This window comes from Ambystoma mexicanum, chromosome 1q (assembly GCF_040938575.1).
Source record: "Ambystoma mexicanum isolate Mex_15411 chromosome 1q, UKY_AmexF1_1, whole genome shotgun sequence".
Classification (NCBI taxonomy): Eukaryota; Metazoa; Chordata; class Amphibia; order Caudata; family Ambystomatidae; genus Ambystoma; species Ambystoma mexicanum.
In genome coordinates this window covers 934,192,611-934,214,188 of record NC_090922.1, presented here as the reverse complement: position 1 = coordinate 934,214,188, position 21,578 = coordinate 934,192,611, and the positions used below count along the sequence as shown (strand labels likewise).

Sequence of the window (21,578 nt, the reverse complement as noted above, 5' to 3'; positions counted from 1 at the left end):
CAAGAAGGATCTGAGCCCGGCGGAGGGTCATACAAGGAGCGAAGAGTAATCTCCCAAGGTACGAGAGTACCGAAGTAAGCTTTTGCTCATCTGTTTTTGTTTCTTTGAATCAGCCAGCCTTCTAAGGCAAGAGACTTTTGTAAGAAGGAGACTTAGCCTCTGAAGGTTTTTGATATGGTGGAACTAAACTGTGAACCTCGTGCTGACGAGGCCAAGGAGTGTGCTGTGCTCGAGAGTCCCGCCTTGCCCCGTGCTTCAAACGTGGGGAAGGGAGACCCAGCCTTACCATTCTGACTTTCATTTTGTGAACACTTCTCTTTTCTGGTGAACAGTATCCCACACTATTTAGTGTTTAATGGTAAGGATTGTCAATATTTCTTTTTTTTTTTTTTTTTTTAATAAGCATAGACAAGACTCCACTTGGACTGCGTTACTTTTTGATGGTTGTAGCTTGCTCCCATCTTAGATTTAGGTTTAGATTAGGGGTTTATCTCACCCATTATAAGGTTAAAAAAACACCCTTGAACTGTGGTCACTTTTGCCTGTCTTTACTGTTGCCACCATGAGTTCCTTACACTAGTCAGGACAAGACACAATATAGTGGATTCTCACATCGGAATGGGTCACTGCTATAGGAACTATTATAGCGTTACCCTTGATTTGCTGTAGTGGGATACGTGCTGGTCTCTTTGTGGGCCTTGAGCAGCAGCTCCAAGTGGCCTAGAATCTAGCTTCAGTGAGACTGATAAGGGAATTGTGGAATAGACCTCTTCCATTTCAGACATGCCCTTCATTGGCTTCCAACAAGTCCAGTAAAAGTTGAAATGCCTTAGACACCTTTTCATAGAATAATTGTTCAAAATATTACATATCTCTATCCTTACCTTCTGATCGCACAAGCAATGCCTTACAAAATTTCAAAGAGGCTAGGGAAATGAAAATTACACGATAGAACCCTCTGATACGAAGTACTCTGCCCTTGGAATTACAAGTGCAGGCTAACCAATCAAACTTTGGGAAAGACTGCATCACTCCTAATCAATTTGGTCCCGGATTGGTGCACCATTTTGTGTGTTCTCCAGTTTTCAAGATGTCTGCCATGTCTGGTGTCATTACATTAAGTAACTTGCTAAACCATATTTTTGAGTGGTTAATCTGAAAATATGTTTATTGCTACGAATATTAAGATCAGTTTTGCTTCTCTTCCAAAGGTGGTACTTTGCAGTTATCTCAGTGTCTGGAGTGTTTGCAGTGACTTTCTCTGTGGTTTTTGCATATGTAGCAGATATCACTCAAGAACATGAAAGAAGTATGGCCTATGGTCTGGTATGTAATTTTATTTATTGCTCTGCATTTTCTTACGTCTTGTAATTTCTTTAATTCAGTGTGTGTTTCCAGGATTCTGCCTGCTAGTCAACAACTATAATCACAAACGTGCATAATTATTACAGTCTCGATCATGCATATTCGCATAGCACTCCAACTGATGCACATCAGGTGCTTTATATGCAGGGCTGTGGACAGTAATTGGGGGTAGGGGATCAGATATGTGGGTGGGGAGGCATGGAGAACCCATCATTAGAAAAAAGACAGGATTGTGAAGGACAGTATTATAAAAAAAATCATTATTTTGACACCAATGCTGTATTTACTTCCATGTCCTTGACTGCTTAAAAATGTTTGCTTAACATTTTTTGTGTAAATCGACACTGTCGCATTTAAACGCAGTGAACTAATGTATGTGGGGATTGGTGGGTATGAAGTCCAAGCATACTGTAGAAGGTTGGTCATTTGACTCCCAATACACTATTCCCACTAATATGTCATACGATAGTATATGGGTGGGGAAAACACAGCAATGTCTTGAACGATTAATGGATTGTTTTATTGCAAAACATAAAACTGATTGTTTTTTTTCTTTTCATAAGGTTTCGGCAACCTTTGCAGCAAGTTTGGTAACAAGTCCTGCGATCGGGGCTTATCTTGGTCATGTGTATGGGGACAACTTTGTAGTGGTTCTTGCCACTGCTATTGCTCTATTGGATATCTGTTTCATACTTGTTGCTGTCCCAGAATCCCTGCCGGAGAAGATGCGTCCTGCGTCTTGGGGAGCACCAATTTCATGGGAGCAGGCAGACCCCTTTGCAGTAAGTACATGAAAGCTGTGAATTGGTTTTATTCCCCATCACCATAGCCTGGTTGTTCAACTTTAAAAAATGCTGCTCTTTTCCTTGCATGTTCCTTCCATTCTAGTTCTATGTTACCTGTGTTGACAAATTTGGAATTGTATTTAGTTGCTCTGAAATGTTCTTCATTCTTTGTATTCTGTTTTGATAATTATAAAAAGTTGTTTCTAATGAATCGCGTCCTCCCACAGATTCCTCATCTTAGATATTAGTTTCCTGCATTCGGCAGGATTTATTTTTCTACAGACTCGGGTGCCACATGGTGCGCCCTGCTATGCCCCACGACTCTCTCCATTCCCGTGTCCGGATGTGACCTTGATGGTACTATAAATGGCTTGCATCGCACCAGTTTCCTCAGTTCTGTTATTCTGCAGGCTGTCAGAACGTTGTGACTTCGCCTCAATTTCTTCAACGCGCATTGACTGCTTTTGTTCTTTTTGAAAATGTCAACACCGAAACAGACAGGTTTCAAAAGATGTGAGGACTGTGTCTCGAATGATGTCGATCACAGATCCTCCCAGGATTTGTCTCTGGTGCCTCGAGTTCGGCTCCGGTCAATGGATGAATTCGAAGGCTTTAAAAGAGCGAAAATCAAAGCTTGACCTAGGTCGCTCCTTATCGAAGTATTACAGTGCCACCTCTTCCAAAAGAATCTTCCAAAGGTTGTAGTTTCGTCTGTGAGAAATCTCCCGAAAGACCAAAAACAAATGGTCTAGGAAACCTACAGGTCGTGATCTAGGACTGGCTCGTATCATTCTTCTTCCTCATCTTCAAAGAAGACCTCGCTGCTCTTCTTTGACAGATTCCTCACACGAATGGTACGTTTTCCCTTGAAATCCGCTCTGGCGGAGAAGTGGGAAGAGTTCAAATTAAGTTGATGGCGAGTCTGAGAAAAGTTGGGATTCACATCTTTCACATCTTTCCTTTATGTAGACTGGCTGATCAGAGCAGGTTCTACGGGACAGGCTCTTGAACATCAACAGCACCCGTCACTTGCTTCTCAACTTCAAGAAGTCACAGGTGACTGCTTCGCAAATGCTTCAGTTTATAGGAGCAGTCGTGGACTTCACCTCAGGGAAGGCTTTCCCTCCCAAGGTAATGGTTCAACATATTCTGTAGATGGTCATGAATTTTCAGAATTCCCAACATCTGCCGGCCTTCGATTTTCTAAGGATGCTGGATCTCATGGGATCCGACATTTTCCTGGTGCCGGAGGCCCGTTGGAGGATGAGCTCTCTTCAGTGGGCTCACAGATCCTAATCGTCAGATTTCAGGCAGAATGATGGACCTGCTTGAAGTCCCGAACAGGGTATCTCATAATCTTTTGGGGTGGGCCCACAAAGAGAACTTGATGACTGGAGAACCATTTTGGCAAACCTGGCCGGTGAGCACTGTTGTCATGGACGCCTCCCTCAAAGATTGGGGGCACATACATGAACGATCTGACAACGAGCGGACTATGGTCCCCACCAGAATCCAAACTGCATATAAATGTATAAATTCTGTGGGCGAAAAGACTGGTACTGATGGCCTTTCTGCCTTCCATCCAGGGGAAGAACATCCAAATAATGAAGGACAACACAGTGTACATGCACTACCTCAATAAGAGAGGTGGTGGAGGGTCGCTACCGCTGTGCAAGGGGGCATTGCAACTTTTGGGCTTTTACAAAAACTATGATACCATGAAGGAGTTTGAGCTCATGCGAGAAGCTGGTGTGTTTCAAAGCGCGCAACCAAAGGGAAAATAGGTTATCAACAGGTTGATGATCTGTCTGAAGATGATTGAAAACCAACACTCTTAATTGTAAATTTCAGTGCCGGATATACTGTAACTTGATTAAATTGCATGCTTGTTCTGAACAGGTCGGGCTCGGCCTCCCATGAGTGGGAATTGGCGCAGGAAGTCCTTCTAGCGATCTTCACCCTCTGGGGAACCCCTCAAGTGGATCTGTTTGCATCCAGTTCCAACAGGAAATGCAATCTCTTCTGCTCAAGGGAATTTCCCCAGAGAGGGGCACCAGGGACGCATTCATAGTGAATTGGTATTTTCCACTCCTATAGGCGTTCCCAGACCTTATTTTTCCTCCAGTCCAAGGATGCTGAGGAAATGCGAAAGAACCATGATCCTTATTGCACCGGTTTGGGCCAGGAGGATGTGGTACCCGGACCTCCTGGACATGTCCATCTGCCCTCCATTTCGTCTTCCCCACAGAGTGTATCTACTGTCTTAGGAATGGGAGTCGCCTTTTCCACCCATGGGTCAGGATATTGAGCCTACACGCTTGGCTTCTGAAATGCTAGGGAGGGGAGGGGAGGGGAGGGGAGGGAGAGAGGAGGGAGAGAGGAGGGAGAGAGGAGGGAGAGAGGAGGGAGAGAGGAGGGAGAGAGGAGGGAGAGAGGAGGGAGAGAGGAGGGAGAGAGAGAGAGAGAGAGAGAGAGAGAGAGAGAGAGAGAGAGAGAGAGAGAGAGAGAGAGAGAGAGAGAGAGAGTCCCCCCCCGCCTAGGCTCCAGTGGGCAGGCAGGAAGTGGGGGAGGAGTTATTCACACCCCTGCCGTTGTCTGCTTGAGTGCCTGAATGGAACCAATTCCCACTGGCGGGCTGGCTGTCCTGATTGGACAGCTACCCGCCCCTTTCTGTAAACTGCTGAGTGTTTGCAGAGGAGTGTGTGGAAAAAACGAATAAAAGGTGAGCTTCCTGAGGTGAAAGCCAAGTCGACCACTGGAACCGAAGCTGAAGAAGACAACCAGAGATTTTATTTTATTTATACTGCGTGCCAAGAACCCTGAGGTATGAGGGCACCAACAAACAAGCAAATAAAGAAAAACACAGGCCCAGAAACTGAGCACAAAAAAAAACAATACAAATAAATTGGCAACATCAGAAAACAAATACAGACAACAATTAAGTCTGACAACAAAATAACTACAGGACATAAGCAGATAAAGCAGCATCAAAGCAAGAGAAGAAATATGCCTGCGGACCCTTCCAATCACTGTAAAGCGACCACTGCTGTCCTGACCCCGTTGTCTATGCGGCGGAGGAGCTCCGAAGAGGACAACTCCTTCCGTTTGGCTGGTGGGACCAACCAGCTCTGAGACGAACTACAAATTGAGCCATCTCCAGAGGTGCTGCGCCTTTCCAGAGCTGCAGAGTGCGAATACCAGGAAACATCCGACCCATTTGCAGTGGAACATCTTCCCAATGCCGAATCCATCCAGAACTTTGGTGAGCTCCAGTTGGACCTCCAGAGGCACGATCTGACTCATCTTAGTCCCCTGACCCAGAGTGCAGGACTTCAGAATCGAAGATGATTGACCGGGAAAATACCGGCCTTTGTTGGTGCTGAGAAAAAGGCACTAAAGCTGCAGACCGACCAAGGAGACTGAGGAAATCTGTGCCACGGATCCTCTCTCAAGACTGCTTCTGAGACATCCCTTTCAGAGTCCTTCCTTTCGTCACCAGACCAAGGAATCCGTAGGCCGGGTCTGTCACTGCTGCACAGAGGAGAATCCAGCTGTGAGCTTTTCTTCTAACCTAAGGTACTGTGGCGTGATAGGTATAAATTACCTTGACCTGAGAAGTTGCTCCAGAGTGACTGGAGTGCGTGAAGAATTGTCCAGGATATCCAGGATATCAATTCTACCTCTGACACAGGCTTGCCAGCCTGTGTCCCTTTAGGAGTCCCTTTGCAGAGTCCCCATTGTTGTTATATTGCTAAGTATCTTAGCCTAGAGCCCAAGTATCCAGAGGAACTGTTGCTGTTCTGTTACACTCTAAGATAAGCAAGAACTAGTTACACTAATTTAGGATCGCACCAGGCAGACCAACGTCTGCAACACCCAGAGAATACTTCAAGAATGGCACACAGCTATTCTAGGCAGGTAAAACCTAATGTTGTAGTATACCATTACAGTTACGTTTTAGGTCAGTGGGAAACCGACTAAGATAAGCAATAACTTTCTAACTTATTTTTTGGATGGCACACAACTATTCAAGGTAAGTAAAAACCATGTAACTTTTTAAAGGAGCTATCAGCAAATTAAAGGTAAGTATAACATAAGGCAGACTTATTCTAGATAGGCTAACAGCAAGTCCGGTGAAGCAAGACCCAATTGGGGCACTCAAACATGTATATCCTAACAGGAATAGTAAAGTGAGCCAACCGCATTACTTTTGGGGAAGAGGCACAACCAATTCCCAGGTGAGTAAAATTAACCTTCCATATACTTTTCAGAATGCAAAACACACATTCAAGGTAAATAAGGAAACTGTTCACTCTGAGCTAGTTACCAACTAACTCTTTGACAAGTACGTAACTTTTTAACACGTTTCAAGACAGAATCCTTTACTTATCCAATCCTTCCCTATTCTATTGCATGAGTTCACTCAGAGACAGAAGAGGGACCCTAGTGGTCTAGGAGACAGCTGTAGCCAGGGTGAGATAGGGGTCATTTGCAGAGAGTTCCTGAGGAAGACTGTTCAAACAAGTAAGTATTTTACTTTAACATTAGTTTAATGTTAGTGAGGGTGCAGTGACTTCGGAGAAGATCTCCTAGGACTATTCCAGCATTGGGCCTGGGTAAACTGGATGAGAGGACTTCCAATTACAAGAACACCCCAAAGCTTTACAGAAATCATACAGGCTTAAGGTCAGTAAATACCACAGCCAACGCAGTACCTTAGCACGGAAGAAGAGTTGCAGCAAGACGACTTCAGGATCTGCAGCCAAAAACCTAGTCGGTGAATTCCTTTATCATGAAGACTGAAGACAGGACAGTGGAAGAGCTTTTGCAGCAGGTATCGCAGCAAAGGCTATGGGCAAAATGTTCTCTGCGTGGTTTAATCAGCACAGAAGAAGAGGTTGCAGCGGGGAAGACTTCAGGATCTGCAGCCAAAAACCTGGTCGTTGAATTACTTTATCTTGAAGACAGCTCACTGGAAGGGTTTCTGCAGCCGGGATCAACGAGGAAGGCTCCAGGAAATTGTTTCTTCACGGCTGGATGCATCTTTGTGGTTGTGGCACCCTTTTCAGGGGCCAGAAGAAGACTCCATATCGCTGGTTGGATTCTCGTCACTTGCAAGGTCCTGCACTCTGGTGAGGGGACTTTTCGGACTCGATTCTTATCTCTGAATGTCCAGCAGGATTTCGGAATTCGCAAGATCTTGCACTGCACGATGGCTTGAGGTCCCAGGGTATTAGGGTATTGCAGCCCTGCAAGGTCGCAGCACGACATGGGATGGCTCAAAATGCAGGTCTTCTCGAGTCCAGTGGATCACACCAGGCTTGGGGTCGTTTACAGAGGCCCTAGGTCGCTTGGAAGGAAGGGTAACAGCAGGCTCCGGTTAAACAACAGACTCTCCGGTCGCTGGAAATCTTCTCAGGGCCAGTGGTAGACTACCTCTTCAGCTTCCAAGATCAGACTTTTATGTAGGAACCCCGCCAATTCAGGGCCAGTGGTAGACTACCTCTTCAGCTTCCAAGATCAGACTTTTATGTAGGAACCCCGCCAATCAAACAGACATGCAACATTCAAACTAGGGTGGGGGTTGGCAGTCCTTTCAGGACAGCCAGCCTCCCAGTTGGAACTGGATTCTCGCAGTTAGGCTGGAAGTCTATGCTTCCTGCCTCCAGACACTCTGGAGCCTGGGTGGGCTTGACTGAGGTTTCCTGCCAAAGATATCATGGACACAATGCATTTTCCCACCCTGGAGGTCAGGGGAAGGAACAAGAAAGGACAAGGAACACTGAAATGGCGAAAAAGAAAAAAAAACCGGGGCCAGTTTGGTCAAATGTGCACCAATGTTTGCCTTTACCGGGGCTGCTGAAACAGCCCGTGGCAAAGGTGCACCGAATTAGTAAAAAGGTTCACTGCCACCAGCCATTAAAGGTAAGCTTGTCCCTGTAACAGAAATGTTACAGTTGGAATGAGCAAGGAGATGCATTGTATCTCCCCAGCACTCCACATAAGGTGGGGTGTGCTGGCTTTCACATGACAAAATGTAGAAGGGATTCAAATATCCTTTCTACCCTTGGGTACTGTAATTCTCACAAGGTTAGCCAGAGAAAGTAGAAGGGGAGCCCAAAGGGTAATCCTGTAACAATAAAAAAGTATATACCAAAATGTGTTAAAAGGAAAAAAATTAAAAAGGACACTATGGAGAGTCTGAACAATGACACCCATTATAAGAGTAAAAGGATCAGAGTGTGGAAAAAGGTTCCCACTCACTGAGGTACAGGAAAACATAATCTACCAGTCCAGCAAAAAGTTCTGGGGCTCTCACAAGTGAGGTAGATTTAGCACTAAGGTTAAAATATTACCTAACAAATAGACGTACTCATCCTCATCCTGTTGGCTACTGATTGAAGGAAAGCCTTGCTTACAGGATTGGCTGTCAGGTTGTTTCCACTCTGGCTCTCTTGTTAGAGGTCTGGCTCTCTTTCCAATTGGCTAGTTGAATCTCCTGTTTTAATCATGATTTCACTTTCTGTATTTCCTTTATTCTTTTATCCTGGGCCTCTTTTAAATATTTGTCCAATTCTTGTAGCTCAGGTTTTTCTTTTATTAATTTTAGTTACACCCTTACATTCCTGTAAGTTCCTCTATTGGGATTCAAACTTCGGTCATCCCATATGTTCTGTGGTGTTGGAAACATCCTGGACTTGTGCTAGCACTGCCGAAGGAAAAAATGAGGGCCTTTCCTCCGAGGTCATGCAGCGCCTCTCTGCCAGCGTCTCGCATCCAGTTGCATCCCACACCGCCCTCTTTGCTCCCGGTCTTCCAGCGCAGGCATTCTGAGGGGGTAGATGCCCTGTTGTTCCTCCACATGCCGTGAGCTGTGCCACTGCTATCGCTGTGCTGCAACATCTGGCATTGCCGCAACCGCCGCCAAGCAGTTTTGGGTGAGTCTCTTGTGAGAATCGCAGCACCACGATTCATCACATATTCTACTGTGGGGAAAAATCCTCCCCGAAAGATTAAGAGAACACTCCACCAGGGGAGTGGCGACCACATCAGCCCTGCAAAGAGGTGAATTCTCATCATTTCTTTCTTTCATCGTTTAAGTTGTTACGTTACTTTCTCCAAGGCTGCTGTGCATGGGGAAAAGAAAGAAACTATGAAGCAATGTGGCGCAGTGCGATCTATTTCTAGTACCACCCACGTCGCGTCCAGACTTGGGAATGGAGTTTGCCGAGGGATATCCAAGCCGATGCTGCACACCGTCCCCTGGTCTTGATTGCACCCCCAAGTCTCTTTAGTGTTGATTGTCTCTTCCACCAGTCTGTGTTTTAGGTTTTATTATAGTTTAATATTTTGCGTCTTTAGGGACATTCTCTTGGCACCGAATTTGGAGTGTGTTTTTAAAGCGACTACTTAATTGATGTGGCATGTTTTTAGTTGGCAAAAAATGGTATGTTCATTTTTATTTGAGCATATGGTGATGGGAAAAACCAATATGCATAAATGCAGTTAGGCGTACTATCAATAGAAAAATGGGACATAGAGTGCAAAGACCTTGTAAATAATTAAGCAAAAGTTATTTGTTTAAGGAAAGGAATACTGATCATAAGATAATGCCCAATGGACTAGCAGCATGGTTTTAAAACTACTTTTTTTTTGCACTGGCAATCAATACAATTTAGTCAAGATTAAAGTGATGTTGTCCCAGTGATGCCTTTGTCACCAGTTTGGGTTTTGCATAATGTGCTATCTGTAATTCATCCAAATTTCGTAGAGTCCCCTCATGCGACCCATCACAGTAATCCAACCTATTATGCATTTGGCTGCAGGAACTGATGGGTAACGACAATGAATTACGCATTTTCCTTTATATTTTAACTGGGAAAGGTGCCAACTTGACCCATATATGTTTAGTGGTGTTGGTGAAGGTTGGAGAGTTAATTAAGACTTGCAGGCTTTTGCTGTAAAAAGAAGTCCATGGAAGAGGAACAAAACTGGCTCAAGGAAGCAGGGTCGGGATTATCCTCATTGAGCTTATTCTGTTAGGGAGAATTCTCTGTTTAGGCTGAATTTCCTAACCTAGTGAGTCCCCCAGCAGCTTTGCTGGATTTCTGGAGTTTCTCCTGCCAAGAGTGAGACTCTTTTCCTCACACTCTTGGACATGATTTGAGGGGTTTCTTTGACTGTTAATGTGTTTTATGGGCTATGGGGTCTTTTACTCCATAGGGTCTCATATGTTTTTACTATGTGTGTTACACAGCACCCTCAGTGCAGTGACACAGGGGTGTCATAGTGACACCCCACTCCATACCCTGGGACTGACTACTGTCTCCCAGGGCAGGTAAAGTCACCATTGGCTTTACTAGTCCCAAATTATGAACAGAAACCAGTACAAACCATCATATTGTGGATGTACTGGTCGGGGCAATTCGATTGCCCCGGGGTCTGTTATTCGAGGGGGCACGTCTCCGTCCCCCCTGATCGAGTTTTGGCTGGTGGCAGTGGATACTACTTCTTATATTCGACCGCGAATATATCTCTATGGGATTTTCCCATTGTTCGTGGCTACCAACTTTAATTATTTAATTCCTATAGCCTCGAACATACCGCCGGGTTATTTATTTAATATTAATTCACCGGTTGATATTTTTTGCCAGAACTCGATTCTAAAATGGCGTTTGTGTTCTCTTCTGTGACTCCAACCCAAGTCGAGCCCTTTGTTCCACTTTTTGGCGGGCTTCTCCACAGAAGCCCTCCAAAAGTGGTGCCACTCTGTCTGGGTACCACAGGGGGTATGGGAGGGGGTTTAGGCACCCTGGACTGAGTTGCTCGGCAACTCAAGTCGCACTCTTGTGTGATTGGCCCAAGTGGTGAGCCGGCCGGCTCACCACTTAGCATGTTTGATTGACAGCTAGGCTGAATGAATGGGGGTTTCTTGCATAAAAGCAGGGCTTTTGGGACTGGAACTTCAGAAGTCGCCACAGGACCTGAGAATCCGAAGAGGGAGAAGCTGAGCCGACCTGCAACGACGACACCACCGGTGGAGCCCCGCTGAACCGTCTCACCACTTCCCGACGACGGAGAAGATCTCCCGGCTGGAGAGGCTTCTTCCCCTGACTGGTGGACACAACCAGTTTACCTTCTTTCTTCGCACCCCAGACCGGTTTGTGGTCGAATTGCCCATGCCGAGCACCCTGGCAGCCGGATAGCCACTCACCACTGAACCACGAATGAACGGACTGCTCCTTGTACCTGAGAAACTCTGCTGCTGGTTTCTTCCCTGGCAGTGCAGCTGACTCCTGTCTTCCTCCCCGACGAGATCCTCTCTTCCCCTGGACGAAGCACCCCGACGAGATCCTCTCTTCCCCCGGACGAAGCACAGACTTGCATCCGCTGCCAGGAACAACTGCCCCCGCTGGAGTGTGCTCACCACTTTAAGGTACCGTGTCCGCCAGGCCTCCCTTTCTAAAGATTGCTACAAGGTAATAATAACTCCTTAACCTTCTGGACTGGGCTGGCCGCCTTGACCCTCTAACTGGTCCCTCTCTTTGATCCAATCCTTTTGAACTGTTACAAGACTTTTGTGCACTGCAACCGTGTGACCTTGGACACATTTCGTTTGGATCCTCTTAAGCGGATCCGGCCTACTGACTCTGAATTCCTAGTGTTACTTTGCCTTCCTCCCTTGTTGTGTTCGTGAAAAAGTGTTGGGATCTGTTTCAATTTATTCTCTGCTTTTCTCTCCCTTTAAAAACGAATTATTAGAGTGCCATCTACGTTAAGCGCTCACCGCTGTCTGAAAATAAGTGGGACTTTACTTAAGACTTGTCTAATATTCTTTTAAGGGAGTGTATATCTTTTAGTGACCATGTTTTTGAATTGCGTACTATTAGTGCCTGTGTGTTTTTCTAGATGTGGTTTTAAATAAATAATTATATCTCTTTTACACCAAGCCCTGGTCAGTGTTTACTTGTTCCATTGTGTTCCCTTGACCTATTGTGAATACTCTGTATACTGCCTAACTCTTCTTGAGGGAAGTCTGACTGCTCAGCCACAGCTACCAAGTGAATCTGTGTGGTACAGACTGCTACCAAGTGGGTTTACTGCCAAACACCTGTAGTCCTAAATCTTTTGCAGTGGTCCCAGAGGGAACTGCACAGGTTTCCGCCTAACATACACCAGCACCCTTTTGTAACCCTTGCTATGGCACGTTTAGCAGTGGTTTTCATTTGTAAGCTACATGACCTACAAACCCTGTTTGGTACATCTCGTTTATTTAAGGTATAGGGGATCTGATCTAACAGTCCCTCATAAGTTGTAACAACCTCTGAACCTACAATAGGCTTTTTCAAGGGGTCCTTAGAAAGGAATCCCTTAGACTTAGAGCGGCCTCCATGGTTCCTCACCACCTCTCACAAGAGCAGGTTGGGTCTCGGGTATCTTGGTTGCAGGGGCTGTGGTCAAGCAAGGTGCATGCTTCCACTTCCTCTGAGATCTGGTTTTACCTGGCTTAGAAGTTTCCCTCCTAACACTAGGATTTACCCTGGAGTCTTCGGTAGAAGATCCTACAGTCTTAAGGTGTTTAGCCTTAGACCTATATTTCCTGGTTTTCCACCAGCTTTGAGAATTGCCAGTTCTCACAGGCCTAGAGAGGGGTCCAATTTGTCTATCCACCTCTTCCTCAGAAGCAAGGTGGGGTCAGAAACTTTACAACTGGATGGGCAATGATGGAGCTTGGTTGGGGCTCCCATTTCCCTACTATTCCAGCCTCAGATTTGCCTTGGTTAGAGGTCAATTTACTAACACAAGACTTACGGTGGGGGTCTCTGTAGAGGTTCCCACAGGCTCAGAGTGGTCTCTTAAGGTTGCCTCTCTAGCCAATTTGGTTTGGTTCTGTTTCTGTTTACTGGGAGGCCTGGGATACTTGACACTGCTCCTAGAGTTTTTAAATCATTCCCCAACAGGACCCTCCCACTCACCTCATTCTGAATGCTGACGGGAATCTTCACTGTCATATTGTTACACTGAATGAGAGCTGGTAGAATGGGAACAAATTGGACAGGGCCCCCAGCAAATCTTGTGGGACCTTTGGTGCCTTAGCAACATCCCCAGGCTTGTAAAAGCTTTCATCCACAACTGTTCTGCTGGCCCCAGTGTCTCTCGTGGCAGGGGTGTCCTGGTCATTTACAAGAACACTGTCCATATAATATGCTTTGGAGTTATCTGGAATTGAGTTATACTCGGCCATATTCTGCTTCTTACCCAGACCCAGGGACTCTAAGGATACATTGGCTTGAACACCCACGGGTTCTTCAGCCAATAGGTGAAAGTGTGCACTAGCCATTTTTACTTCTTCCTCTGGGGAGAAGGCTAAGGAGGTAAGGAGGCAGTGCTGACCCCTGCAGGTTTACCCTGGCATCAAGCATCTACTTTTAAGTGGTCTACAGACCCACAGACATAGCATTTACCAAATGCTCTCTGGAATGGGGCTTTCCGTTGACCTCCCTCTGGTTAGGTTGGGCACCAGACGATTCACTAGACCTACCCGGATTCCCAGGGACCCTACCCTTCTGTGGTTTGGGGACCTCTCCTGGTTGGTTGGAATTAGAGCTATCTTTATTCTCACGTTTGTGCTGCTTCCCCTCATCCTTTTTGTGAGTGGCCCAAGAATCCTTATGAGTGGTCCTGTTGGCTACCCATGAGTGAGCTGCTCCTGCTAACTTCTTGGAATCAAGGTCCTTGGAGTCAGCCATGTGCTGTCTCAGCTCAGGAGAGCAGGCATCAAAAATAGATTCCAATAAAAACAAATTTCTCATTCCTTCAAAAGTGTTAACTCTGTAACCGTTAACCCAACCATCTAAGTTCTTCAAACATTCACACACCCAGGTAGCCCAAGGGGTACCATTAGTCTTTTTGAGGGTCCTAAACCTCCTAAGGTACTGGAAAGGAGTTTCCCCAAATCTAGCTATCAAAGCTAGCTTCACATTTTCATACTCCAATCTTTCAAGTCCCCCCTCTCGCCCCCTCCATTACAGCATCAGTTGCAACCTGGGGGAACCTAGACAAAAGACAAGGAATCAACTGATTGTGAAACCCTGAATCCCATAGTTATACTCAAAAGCACCCAACCAATCCAAAATATCGAGTTTCACCTCATACATACTCGCAACTTCCTTAGGCATGCAAGGACTTAGGAGTCGAAGACCTAGAAGACTCTGGGATAGAAATATTTTCAAGAGACAATTCTTTCATTTAAAGAGAATGTTGCATTACCATTTCACTGAGTTTGATTTCTTGATGTGCGTTTTCACTTTGCATTTGGAGCCTTTTGAACTCCAACTCAAGTCTCAATTTTTCAAGAGAGACACATTCTGGACTCAGTACTGGACCTGGTAGGATCCCTGTGGCTAAAGGTTGAGGCCCAACAACTTGAGGTGCAGAGGGGCTCGCATCCTGAGACTCCTCTGGCTCTTCTTGCTTCTCAATAACATTAGAGTTGGACTCTGAATCATCATCCTAATCAACATTTTCCACCTTTTCTGAAGGAGTAGGGGTAACAGCCCTACTTCTCAGACTTTGATAATTCAACTATCTTTCAATCAATTTGTGTTTCTTTCCTCTAACAGGGAGATACCTGACCTTACACATTTCCTTCAGTTGATCCACTGTTAGAATGATTAGGGCTTCCTGTCTGAAGTTATCCATATGAGGCATGATAAAATTCCTTTTCTAGTGGTGCTTAGCCTTGTGAAGGTTACTATTTGAACAAGAGTAAAGCAGAACTCTCAATGTAACAACTCTACAATTTATCCTCACCGCTTGTCACCAGTGTTTGGCAGAGTTTGTATGCAGTACCCTTTGGGACCACTACACACAACTATGACTACAGGTGTATGCAAAACCAACCTTTGGTATAAGTCTGTACTACACAGTTTTTGGCAGCGGAGCTGAGCAGCCAGGCTTATCTCAAGAGGGAATGTGAGCTGTATTGGTGTTACACAGAGGTCTACAGTCACAGGTGTTCAAACAAACTCTTACACTCAAGGTTTCTTGGTTAAACATGTATTTATTCAAATCAGTTATAAAACATTCATTAGAAGGAGTCAGTTAAGTATCACACAGAAATATACTTCAGTACTATACTCATTAAGTTTCTGAGGCATTCAGACTACGTTGAAGGAGGAGAAAAATGGCATTCAGAATACTTTGAAGGAGGAGCAAACAGGAATAGGTTCAGAACATAAACTAAATATAAGTTTCTTTGACAGTGCATAAACTTTGAGTTCACCAGAAGAGTCAATTCAAATCAATTCAATAGGCTAGCCCAAAGTCAATGGGCTAAAGGCTTGGATAGTATAAAAAACATTCTGGTAAGTAAACGGTAAAGTCTCTGTAAAAGTTCTCAGAAGTAGTTTGTAAAATGAAGAATTATATGTTGGGTCACAAGCTGATTAGGCCTGCTAGTTGCGAGTTTCAATCACTTTCACTGCGAGAGTTAAGTACTCTGTTTCGTTTCACAGTACCTTACAAATCAAGAAAAAGATGCAGCTGAAGACGTCTGTTCATGGCAGTTCCTGCAGATCTTGCTGTTCCTGCGCCTCAGACGTGGGGACAAGAGGGAGGAAGTCGGGGGACTCCTGCACTGCACTGGGACTGGTCAAAAAGCTGGCACTGGCAAATCTTCAATTCCGGTAGCTGTAGTAAAGCACACAGACTGGTGTCCCTCTCCCTGGTTATTCGGTTTCCTGCAGCACTCTAAGGAAAATACAACCAGCTCTGAGAATGGTATCCAGGTGGCATAGTGTCGAGTTGATTGGTCCCACCAACTCAAAGGGAGAAGTCGTCCTTGCAGGGCTTCCCTGTCGAGATGAACCTAGCGATTCGAACCTGCAGCAGGTCTTCACCGGACAAACCAACGGTCCAGGATTTGCAGCAGCCGTCCTCTTCAAGCTTGTCTTCGGTTCCTTCGTTCCAGTGGTCGACTCTGCCTTTTAAGCCAAGAGACTCTCCTTTTATCCAGTTTCCTCCCATTCATTCCAGCCTAGCTGCCACTCACCCAGCAGGGTGGCTGTCATTGCCGGACAGTCAGCCAGCCAATCACGCCAGAGTGCATTTGGGTCTCCTAGGAGACTGAGCACAGGGAGTTTAGGGGCACCGCCCTTACTTCCTGCCCACCCCAGACACTCGGGCGCCAGAGGCGGTCTTCAGTCCTGAAGCCCAGCAAAGGCGAATGAACAAAGGAACCAAACCTGGTTTGGCGCGCAGAGCAAAGCTCTAGAAGGACCTTTCCACAAATAAATGGCAAGAAAAGAAGACCGGGACCTGTTTAAACAAAGGGGGCTCAGGCGCCATCTTGAAAAACATGGCTCCCGCGATTTAACGCTACCATTGTTCGCGGTCCGGAAAGTCATGGTAGTTTGTTGTAAAACCATTGCCACCAGCCATTTTGAGAGGAAAGAGTAGCATTTGACTGCTACATGAGTTTCTATACACAGGGAATACTAGGTAACCAATCCAGCACTGTATTGTAAGTTAGGGTGTGCTGGGTCTAGGAATTTATAAAGACTAGTAAAGTCAATTTCACTTACAGTAGTTTATCCCAGAGAAGGCATGAAACCTTGGGAAAGCCTAAAAGTTTCCCTGTGCCACTGGACTGAGGGTGCTGTGTGACACAAATGAAAAGATGATGCCTATGGAGTTGTCTAAAACTCCATAACTAAAGAAAACACAAGAGTAAAACGCACAGAATTAAAAAAGTTCAAAGTCCCAAAGTTTAGCAAAAGAGCTGGAGGGCTCTAAGGTGGTAGGAATTGGCACATTTTGAGAATTCTCCCTAACAGCGGCCGACACCAGGCAGCAGGCCCAGAGTAGCTCCCCTGTCGGCCTCGAGTGACAAGGATATAAGTTACAGCCATGGCTTCTATGCAGAGGCCATTGTCCTCCTATGCGGAACAGGTAAGTTCCGAGATGTCCGTCCCCGGCAGGCAAGCCACCGGTTCTGCTACGGGGAGACAACACCTCGGCGACAAGGACACACACACCACGTAAAGAAAAAATATTCGGATGAGTCCCAGCCCCTATCTAAAACACTGGCAGACAAATTTCGACCACCTAGAGACCCAAGTCCGCTGGCTGACAAATCTCGACCGCCTAGAGACCCAAGTCCTCGAAGAGTCCTTTCCCCCTCCAAACCCATCTGGTCCATTTCTATGGACCAGAGATATGCTTGAGGGATACATGAACAAGCTTTCCAAGTTTGTAAATTTTTCTGAAAGATTTTCACCCAAAGAGGCCAAGAGAGGAAGACTCTTACCCTACCTTGTCCAAAGTGCAAAGAACTTCCATTCAATTCTCTCATGAGGAGGTGTTTGACTTATTTAACCTGAGGAAATCCATCAGAACCCCTATGATCAGGGAGAGAATCCCTTTGACGAGACGATAGACCAGTCTCCAGACTGTGGCGATGAACTACCGGTAGGCGAGGCACCATGGCTGTCACCTTCTACTATTCCAGATTCAGACACCCTGTGTTTAGATCCTCGCTCCTCACCTCCTCAAAGACGAGCCTTGCCCTTTGATGACCATATGGCATTCAATGCTATTCTTAAAAAGGCTGCTGAACTCTTCCAGATTGCCACTCAAGATGCGGTACAAGACACAGACTTCGTGGGGGATATTTTAAAAGAAAAGCTACCCGCAAGTCAAGCGATACCGCTATTGAATTCTATCAAAAGGCACATTGCCCCCTCTTTGTTAACTCCATCTCAAACAAGAGCTGTAAACCCATGTGTCGAAGTTTTTCCACCCCTCTCCAACAGACCAGCTGTATATCCGGGGACATGCCACTCCCGACTCCCTAGTAGTCAAAACTACAAGGAAGAGGGCCGGAGTACCCTTGTCTACGGCTGAGGCACCACCTGACAAGTATTGCAAAAAGCTGTATGCCCTAGGAAAGCGCATTAGAACATCAGCAGCTTACTCCACTACACTAGGATAGCTAACATCACCACATTGCTGGCTAGTTATAACGATGTCCAATGGGATTTGTTCCAGAAGGTCCTGCAAGAAATCCTAGAGCCGGCACGATCACGCCTTGTGGCTTTCGTTTTGGAAGAGAGGCAGTTCAATGGAAACATCCGCAAAATACCCTGGGTGCTGCAGAAAACAGCGGGACGAACACTGGCCCAAGGCTTAAAAGGCACGCGTGGCTCAGGAATTTGGGATTTAAGCATGAAACTGAGGCATCCCTTATTATTAACAGGCCAGTTTAAGAAACTAACCTGTTTGGAAAGGCAGTAGATGAGGCCTTCGAGACAGCTAAAAAGGAACACGAAACCTTAAAGTCTCTCTAAACCAGATTATGCAAAGACACTATCCGCAGCGAGGGCGTATCTCTCGCCGCTCCTTTCGGGGACAATCCTTCCCACGTTCCCCCCACAATCAATACCGAACAGGAAATACACCATGGTTCTCAGGACAAGGGGCAACTGCCACGGGCCAATATCAGCAGAGCGGGCAGCGCCGTGGCAAAGGAATGGGTAGGATCTCCACCCCAAGAGGCTCCCTGGCCTCAAATCAAAAATGACTTGCCTGTCCGGGTCCCCTCCCATGCCTCCCTGGTCGGGGGTAGAATAACATCTTTCTTTCATGCATGGGAGGGAATCACCACAGACCAGTGGGGTGCTCAAGACAGTCACCCACAGTTACTGTATCAAGTTCAGCCGACCACCAATGTTCTGACGCTTATCGCCAGAACATCTGAAGATCCTACTGCAAGAGGTGGAGATCCTGCAAGAAAAGGGCGCGATGGAAGTCTTCCCCATGCTACAGGTAAATAAGGGTATTTATTCAGTGTACTTCCTTGTACCCAAAAAGGATGTTGCGATGCGCCGTGTGCTAGACCTGCGCCCAACAAACAAATTTGTCAAGCCTCAAATCAAAAGTTCAGAATGACAACATTGCAGGAAGTAATCCCTCTACTAACACCGGGGGATTACATGGCAACATTGGACATGAAAGATGCATACTTTCATATTTCAATGCTGCCAGCGCACAGAAAGTACCTAAGGTTCATGATCGAGGACAGACACTATCAGTTAGAGGTCCTTCCCTTCAGCATTTCCTCAGGCCCAAGTGTATTTACAAAGGTGCTGGCGGTAGCAGTGGCTCACCTACGCAGGCAGTCTATCCTTACCTCGATGACTGGCTAATAACAGGGGATTTGTACGGAACGTGCAAATCAAACACCCAGAAGACAGTAGATCTACTCTTCAGTCTGTGTTTTTCAATCAACGCGAAAAAGTCCAGCCTAGAACACAGCCAAGTCAAACAATTCCTAGGGGCTCTAATTCAGACCGAAGACAGCCTCCTCTTCCCCTCCTGCGAGAGGGTTCAAAACATGCTGTTCCAGATCCCTCACTATGGAGCCAATCGCGAGGTGACTGTACACAAAGCCATACGACTGTTAGGGATAATGGCCTCCTGCATTTACTTAGTTCCACACGCACGTTTGCGCATTCGCCACATGCAAGAGTGGCTCAACAGTCAGTGGCGTGAGGCCAGCGGACAATGGGGCGATCTAGTGGTTGTCTCGGCAGCCCTTGTTCTCTGTCTGCAGTAGTGTTAGGCAGAAACCTATGCAGTTCCCTTTGGGAACACTGAAAAAGATTTAGGACTAGAGGTGTTAGCAGTAAACCCACTTGGTAGCAGTCTGTACCACCCAGATTTACCTGGTAGCTGTGGCTGAGCAGTCAGACTTCTCTCAAGAAGAGTAGGCAGTATGCAAAGTATACACAATAGGCACTTGGATACAACAATACAAGCAAACACTGACCAGAGCTTTGGTAACAAAGTATATAATTATTTATTTAAAAACACACTGTTTGAAACACTCCAGCACTATTATTGTAAAACACTCTAAACACAGTTACTATTATAATATATACAACCCTTATTCGGTAAGTCTTAGTTAACACCACTTATTTTCATACAGAGGTGATCGCTTAACTATAGATGGCACTCCAATAAGTTCATGAAGAAGGGAGGGAAAAAGACAGAATATGGGAAGGTACACCACTCTAAGCTTTAGGAACACTATTAGCAAGGCAGAAGAGCAAAAGTCACTTGTGAGCCGAAGTCCATAGGCTGGGCCCACTCTTAGAGAGAGCAGAGCACAAATGCGCCCAAGATCACACAGTTACACTAGGCTTAGAAAGGCTTGCAGAGAGTTCGAAAAGAGTTTAGAGAGGCTCAGAAAAGTTTAGCCAGGGTGTCCCAGGCTAACTCGGGTTCGAAAGCCGGGGGCTAAATCTACCCCGTACAGTCGGTGGCAAGGGAAGCCGGGCGGGACACGGTACCTTAAGTGGGAAGGATCCCCCAGCGGGGGCAGTTGTTCCTGGCAGCGGGTGCAAGTCTTGTTTTCGTCCAGAGGAAGAGAAGATCTCGACTTGGAGGAAAGATGAAGGTCGTTGCACTGCCAGGGAAGAAACCAGCTGCTGAATTTTCCAGTTAAAGGTATTACCCTTTAATTCGCAGTCGTGGTAAAACGTGGTATCCCTGTTGCCGGGGTGCTTGGCACAGGCAAGGCGGCCACGAAATACGTCGGGAAGGCGAAAAGACGGTGAAACTGGTTATCCCCACCAGTTAAAGGAAGAAGACTCTCCGGCGGGAGATCTCCTCTGTCGTTGGGAAAAGTGGTGAGACGGTCCAGCAGGGCTCCACCGGTGGTGTCGTCATGGCAGGTCGGCTCAGCTTCTCCCTCGTCGGATTCTTAGGTCCTGTGGCGACTTCTGAAGTTCCAGTCCCCAAAGCCCTGCTTTTATGCAGAAAACCCCCATTCACTCAGCCTAGCTGTCACTCAAACATGCTAAGTGGGGAGCCGGCCGGCTTACCACTTGGGCCAATCAGGACAGAGTGTGACTTGAGTTGCCTAGGCAACTCAGTCCAGGGTGCCTAAATCCCCCTCCACCCCTCCTAAGTACCCCATAGTGGCACCACTTTGGAGGGCTTCTGTGGAGAAGCCCGCCACAAAGGGCTCGACTTGGGTTGGAGTCGCAGAAGAGAACACAAACGCCATTTTAGAACCGAGTTTTGGCAAAAAATACCAACCGGAGAATTAATAATAATTAAATAAACCAGCGGTATGTTTGAGGCTATCGTAGATAAATAAAGATAGTAGTCTCGAACAATGGGAAAATCCCATAGAGAAATATTCGCGGTTGAATATAAAAAGTAGTATCCACTACCACCAGCCAAAACTCGATCAGGGGGGACGGAGACGTGCCCCCTCGACTAACAGACCCCGGGGCAATCGAATTGCCCCAGCCAGTACGTCCACAATATGATGGTTTGTACTGGTTCTGTTCAGAATTCAAGACTAGTAAAGTCAATGGTGACTTTACATGCCCTGGGAGACAGTAATCAGTCCCAGGG

At 46.2% G+C, this 21,578-nt stretch overlaps 1 protein-coding gene across 1 annotated transcript in view; it reads left to right on the top strand.

The window, feature by feature from the left end:
- MFSD14A (major facilitator superfamily domain containing 14A) overlaps positions 1–21,578 on the top strand; it is a 561,753-nt gene that overhangs the window by 196,336 nt on the left and 343,839 nt on the right. Inside the window, exons 5-6 of the mRNA XM_069641591.1 lie at positions 1,212–1,326; positions 1,929–2,147. Of these exons, the coding sequence (XP_069497692.1) occupies positions 1,212–1,326; positions 1,929–2,147 (334 nt within the window). The remainder of the gene's footprint in view (positions 1–1,211; positions 1,327–1,928; positions 2,148–21,578) is intronic.